General features: G+C 26.8%; 1 protein-coding gene across 1 annotated transcript; it reads left to right on the top strand.

Moving 5' to 3' along the window:
• Positions 1-4,404: 4,404 nt before the first annotated feature.
• LOC100797364 (heavy metal-associated isoprenylated plant protein 47) lies at positions 4,405-5,390 on the top strand. Its single transcript, XM_003533304.5, has 3 exons — positions 4,405-4,588; positions 4,735-4,813; positions 4,928-5,390. Exons 1-3 carry the CDS (start codon positions 4,583-4,585, stop codon positions 5,209-5,211), a joined length of 369 nt encoding a protein of 122 aa, XP_003533352.1. The 5' UTR covers positions 4,405-4,582; the 3' UTR covers positions 5,212-5,390.
• Positions 5,391-7,147: the final 1,757 nt, after the last annotated feature.

Raw genomic sequence — 7,147 nt, 5'->3', positions numbered from 1 at the left:
ATACTATGTAATATTATGATTATACTAACAATCATATATTAAAGAAATAAAATTACAGAATAACTCAGTTCAAAGTCCAGTGATATGTATTATATTTCTGGTTTTAGCGATTGGTGCGTGCATGTATACCCTCTCATGAGGGACCAAAGACTTGGTGAGCCTCCGACACACGTAACTTATACAATATTTCCAATTGTATAAAACCACTTGTACGGTCGAACCAATATTTAAACTTATTTATTGAAATAAATATTTATTTTAATGAAATTATGGAATCATATTCAGCTATCTATTAGTCACACGAACAAATGGGCCACATTGCTCTATTTTATATCACCTGCCCCAAGGAGAAAAAATCGTCGCCTAGAACTAGAATATAGGGTAATCTTTTTTATGCAGTTTTATTTATTTGTTTATTTATTTATGTAGAAATACTGAGATTTGATGGACAGAATCCAATTAACATAGAGCAATTTTATTTGCACTATGTTTAGCACAGTAATACTTACATCAACGTACAATACAGAGATGTAGAATAACATTAATGATACGATAAAGTGAGGCAAAGAAAAGAATTAATCTAAAAAAAGTGAATAAAATTAGGAAAGCAAAATTGGTCGTTGTGTGAAGACCGATAGTACATGAATTGGCCTGGCTATGTTACAAAATTTAAGAAATAATTGAATAAAATTAAAAAAGAAAAGAAACTAAAAAATTAATATTTCTGATCAGCTAGACATAGGATAATAATCGTTAAACTAACATAATAATAAAGTATAAACATTAAGCTATGAAAATTAAGACTTAGAACTGCAACTACAGAATAAACATATAACCACCTAATTAACAACACAGTTCACAAACAACTAACCTCAAAGCGAAAGAAAGCACCGTGGAAAACTAAAGTTACATAAATATTAATAAAGGCTTAAATATATGGTGGGTATTTGATAAATTAGTAAATTTTATTTTGGATTTTTGATAAAAAAACGTGCATTGAATTTTTAATAATTTTTTTTTTCATTTTTCATCATTGATATTGTTTTGATCCTTCTAAGTTAATATATCCTTTTTTTTCATTTTAGTACATATAATATTTTGTTTATAGCAACTAGTAACAAATAGTCTACATTTTTTAAAAAAAGTAATATATATATATATATATATATATTAGAAGGATTAAAAAATAAAAATTATCACAATTAATTTTTTATTTTATTAGAATACTTAAAATAAAATTTATTAATTTATCATGCAGCTTAAACTTACAAATTTAAGCTATTAATAAATATTTATGTTTTTACCTGGTTGATCCATGTAGTCGACTCCACCTAATGGAATAAGTTGTTGTTGGTGGTTGGATACCCTCTTTTACCACATTTTTATAATATTGTCGTTTTTTGCTGATAAAAAAAATTCAGATCAAAATGTTCCCGTGAAAAGAAAGGTCTTGAGTGTTGACTACCACTGTCATATTACAATGATCCAAAAGATACAGGTAAAAAAAATAAATAAATGAACAAGTAACGGTTTTTTCCGCGAACACGTTCTCCCTCTTGGTTTTTTTTTTAATGTACACCATTTTTTAATTTAATTTCCAACTTTTATGTTTTGATTCACATCTCATTTTATAAATAAGCGTGATCAAAGGTATCTGGCAGCTCTAAACTCAAGTGAATGTGAATACAAACTCTGTCCTTTTTGTTTTTTTTTTTAATTTAAAATATTATAAAATATAAATATTATATTATATAATTATTTTTAATTAGTTTTAAAATTACTTATTTATTAAATTAAATTTTTTAATTTTGTTTTTTACTTTTTTAAAGAAAATAATGAAACATATTAAAAAAATACAATTATAACATAAATATAAATATGACAAAATTAACGATGATCTGAAATATATTGTGTACTTTATAATTGTTCTAACATATCAAATGTAATTATTTAAGTATTTTATTGATAATGTAATATAATATTTTTTTATAAATAAATTATTAAAAAATTTTTTTTATCATTTTTTATTAAATCTAATGACATAAACAAATTAATTATATTTAGTAATATAATTTTATTAAAAATAATTATATTAAAATATTCAAATTTTAAATAAAAGTATTCACCTAAAAAATATGTTAAGTAAATTAAATAATAAAACAAAAATAATTATATTTAATAATATCATTTTCTTTTAAAAAATAATAAACAAAATTATAAAATTTAATTTAATAAATCAGTAATTTTAAAAAAAATTAAAAAAGTTATATAATATAATATTTATATTTTATAATATTTAAAATTAAAAAAAAAAACAAAAAGAAGAGAGTGTATTTATGTTCATTTGAATTTGCGACTTTCATATCTCTTTAATCACGTTCATTTGTAAAAGTGGTGTGAATCAAAATACAAAGTTAAAAATAGTGTAGATTAAAAATTAAATTACAAAGTGAGGTATATTGGGAAAAAAAGAATGTATTTACGGAAAAAGAACCACAAGCAAGCATGTTTCAAAATAATACAGTAATTTATTGAAATCAAATAAATTATTACTGTCAACAAAACCATAATGGTTAGTGTGAATGTTTGGAATTTTTTGGCAAGAGATAACTTTTTTATTTGTAAGTGAAAATTTGAATTTTAGACAAATAAATTATCTTAATAAAAAATAAAATAAAATAGGATTCAGTTTCATTCGATTTAAATATACCAAAACCGAATAAAATAAAATCATTTTTTTACGATTTGGTTTCTCGATTTGACATTTTGTATTTTTAAAAAAATCTATTATCATAATTTAAAATATATCAAATAAATTTGCATATATAATTATTATGTTATATTATTTTAAAAATAAAATTTACATTTTTATTAATTTTTTTAATATATTTTAATTGAAAATTATTATTTTTGTAATATGTACTCAGTTGACTAGGTTACCTCGTCGAACAAATTTGAGCAACCTGTTTGGTTCAAGATTCTGACTAATGTTTCATAGCAAAACTCTGTCTAATAAAATATTATTTATTCTTCATAGCAAAAATCTGTCTAATAAAATATTATTTATCTATGTTTCATAGGGAAAATCATTATTTGAATGCATCAAATAATCAAATAGGTGTACTCCACTATTCCTTAACGTAGAATGAAATATTCTCAATGTCTGGTAATCAAAAACCATGCTGTACAGAATTCCAAAAAAAAAAAAACCGTGTTGTACAATTTTTTTTTTCATTTTTTTTAACACAACTATTATCTTTTCGGTTACTGTAATCTTGACGAAATTGTTACTTACTAAATACTCAGATAACACCTTTGATTATTACAGATAAAAAATATTGCCTACTGCAAAAAGACAATATTTTTGTCTATTTTTCCCTTTATCGCAGTTTGGAGTTTTTTTTTTTTCTGAGGGAGAAGTTTGGAGTTGTTAGCTAAGTAAAACATGTCTATTGTATACCATTAAGACCAAAAATAACTATTTTTTTCTTGTTTTTTTTAGTACTGCTATTCTATTTTTTGTCAGTACTGTTATCCTGACAAAATTCTGACTTAGTAAATGCTCAAGTAACACCTTTGATTATTACAGATAAAAAAACATATATGGCCTATTATAATTAAAAAAGACAATATCATTTTTGTTTATTCTTTTTCTTTACCGCAGTTTAGAGATGCTAGCTAAATAAAAAATGTGTATTGTCCGGAGCACGTGGGCAAGTGCATATTCTTTTGTGTAGATATATTCTCTATGCCAATAAATTTACTTATTATCATTAACTTCATCACTAATTAGTTGACCAAGTATGTATGTATATTAAACCATGTTCTAATAATAACCTGTTTTCAGATTATATTTAATATATTCTTAAATTGAAATTTTCAAAAATCACTGTCGAGTGATAAATATATGAATAAATTTTTGTGAATTATGTTTGGATATTGATCGGTACTAATTAAAAAAATTCAAGAATATAATGACATAGGTCACGATGTAAAAAAACTGAAGTTGACTTTTTTTTTTGTTTTTGTTTCACATCTTGCAAACTTACCTACATTTATGAACAACCCACTGGTACACGTTACTATAAAAGAGACATGCATATGCCTCACTTGACTTTTTCTTCATGCATGTTCCACTATTTTTATTGAAAATCAAATCAAATCAAATACTAATGCATTTATCAATCGGCCCACTGGCACACGTTATTCTAATTCTCTAAAATACACATGCTTAGACTTGTTTTCCCTAAAAAATTTCTTTATATGGTGAAAAAAAAGATTCATATTACAATTATTTGTCCTATATGACCATACATATCATAACAGCTAGTCTACCAATTAAACCCAAAGTCAACACAATACTAGGTTCTTATTTATTCAGTTGCTTGTGACATGCATTAAGATTTCCGTTGATTCAATTAGCAATGCTTCTGATCGGCCTTGAAAACTAGGGGAAATAAGGAATACACTAGAGTCCCTAATCCCTATATATAGAGGCAAAAGTAATTAGACACTGATCACAAAGTTCCTATCCTAAGTCACAAAATACATAAAGTTGTCATTGGTTTCAAGTTATCAAAACATGAAGGTGAGATGGTCTCGTATCGAAGATACAATTTATTTATTGCATGGCACACATTGATTAATCATTCGCTTTTTGAGTTTTGTAATTGTACCTCAGATCATGGAACAATATATATAATATTATTATAACGTAATTATCTATTTGCGCAGCAAAAGATAGTCCTTCAAATGCAACTGCACAGTGACAAAAGCAGAAGCAAGGCCCTCAAGATTGCAGCTCAAGAAATAGGTGCACGACAAACACACATTACACGTCTACACACACACACATATATATATATATGGTTCTTGTTAATTAGTTTGTGATGATCTATGAAATTAATTAACATATGCATGCATGCAGGTGTGAGCTCAGTGGCATTGGAAGGGGATAATAAAGACAAATTGGTGGTGACTGGAGATGTGGATGCAGTGTGCTTGGGTCGGGTTTTGAGGAAGAAGTTTCGGTGTGTCACCCTTGTAAGTGTGGAAGAAGTGAAGAAAAAGGAAGAAAAACAATGCATAAATGAAGACAACAAAGTGTGTTGTTATTATCCACCGTACTGTGCTCCTCCACCTTGTGGTCCTTCTCCCTATTGCTACAAAGTTGTTTATGATTCATGCGACAATAGTTGCTCTATCATGTGAGGATTACAAACCATGAAAATCAAAGTGATCAAAGAGTACTATTTCAAATTTGCAACCATATATGGTTATGCGTGTATTTAATTAGTTCTATTATCCAATGAGATTTTCTCATTCCCTCTCTTTCAATGAAATCACATGGAACTCATTGCTTACTTTTCTATGAAAATTTAGAAGTTGCTTATTTGATTTCCTTTTTCAACTTCGGTTCTCGATTAATAAACAATAAACCAAACTAGAAATTAATTAATCACAAGAATATATAGTTGCGTACGCTTTAGTTTCCTTCCATCAATTGTATTCATTATATTCTTAAATTCCACTTGGGTGTTATTTGGTGCATAGAATTGGACTTCAAATTTTGAAATGGAAATGAATCCTTGGAATTGTAATTAATTTATTTGTTTTATATTTTAGAATTGAAATTCAAATCAAGTCTAAGTCCATGGAAAAAATAGTTTAAATAAATTTGGTACTTTAATTATAGACCAAGAATTTTAAAATCTGGTTTTGTTTTTCATTGTCATTATTTCTGTTTAATTAATACTTTAATTCTCGAGTTGAGGGAATCAATAGACGCAAACATAACGATTTCCTTAGTTGTAAGTTACTAAGCTTCTCTGAAAGATGCTTATAGTGAAATTCGATTCATTCTATAAAGGGGGAATTGTTGGAAAAGAGGGTAAAAGAATAAAATTTATAAAGGAAAGTTGTCAATAAAAGGTTATAGAAAAACAGTAAAATAAGGTTTATTTGATTAAGTACATGAAAAAAACAGTTTAAATAAATTTGATTTTTTGCTCTGGGACCCAAGAATTTAAAAATCTTGTTTTTGTTTTTCATTGATTTCTGCTTAATTCTTTAATTAAAGAGTTGAATGAATCAATTGACACAAACGTAACGATTTCCTTAGTTGTAATTTGCTAAGCTTCTCTGAAAACTGTCTATATATAGTGAAATTTGATTCATTCTATGTATAGGGGAAGTTGTTCGAATAGAGGGTAAAGGAATACAATTTATAATGGAAAGTTGTCAATAAAAGGTTGAAGAAAAGCAATAAAGGCTTATTTAATTGATTGATATTTTGTCGGAGTATTTTGCAAGTTATTGTATATACTTAATATTTAATAGCCTAAACTAGTCAATTCCCACTAATTTTGGTTTGTCGCATGTTTGAACCCTTTTAGACCCACGCGCACATTTACAATTGTGCAATGTAACAATGGCATATTTTTGATTGAGACTCCTAATTAGCTAATCACATCAACCACGCCCTCATTTTATTTTATTTATTGAGAAAGGGGGTCTTGAAGTATATTTTGAATTTTTTTTTGGTGAATAATATTTTGATATAGTTAGATCTACGTACGTACAATACGCTTCAGAGCTAAATTTATTCTAGATAACTAAAAAAACTACTTAAATAAGCTAGAATTATCTTTCGAAAGTATAAGAAAAGTAGTTATTCAGTTGCTTCTTAATTTTTTGATGAAAGGATGCTTATATTATTTCCAAACGAAAATGTTCAGCTACCTCAAAGGATAACTCAACATGATAATAGAGATCAGTGTATGAATTTGTCACTGGGGCTAAGTGGTGAGCCATAAAATTCACTTGTCTCTTTACAAAGCAAACAGCGAAACCAGTTGCTTCTTAGTTGACAACTAATTCAATTTTCATCGTCATAGTTGAGACTTGCCCATCTCAACACGGTAGAGGTGTTTTCTTTTGAATACATATGATAGGCAAGAGGGTTTATTAGTTTCAGGTCAATATATTCAACATGTATTTACGTACCAATAATGGCTTTTACATGAAACATTAGTATTGATAAAATAAAGTAAAAGCATCAAATGCAAATGCAATTATCGTATGAATTTAATAAAGAGATATTGGGAAGATGAAATCTTGTCCGGACCCCCTGCAAGCGGGAGAGATG

This window comes from Glycine max, chromosome 9 (genome assembly GCF_000004515.6).
Source record: "Glycine max cultivar Williams 82 chromosome 9, Glycine_max_v4.0, whole genome shotgun sequence".
Lineage (NCBI taxonomy): Eukaryota > Viridiplantae > Streptophyta > Magnoliopsida > Fabales > Fabaceae > Glycine > Glycine max.
This window is presented reverse-complemented; position numbering and strand designations above follow the sequence as displayed.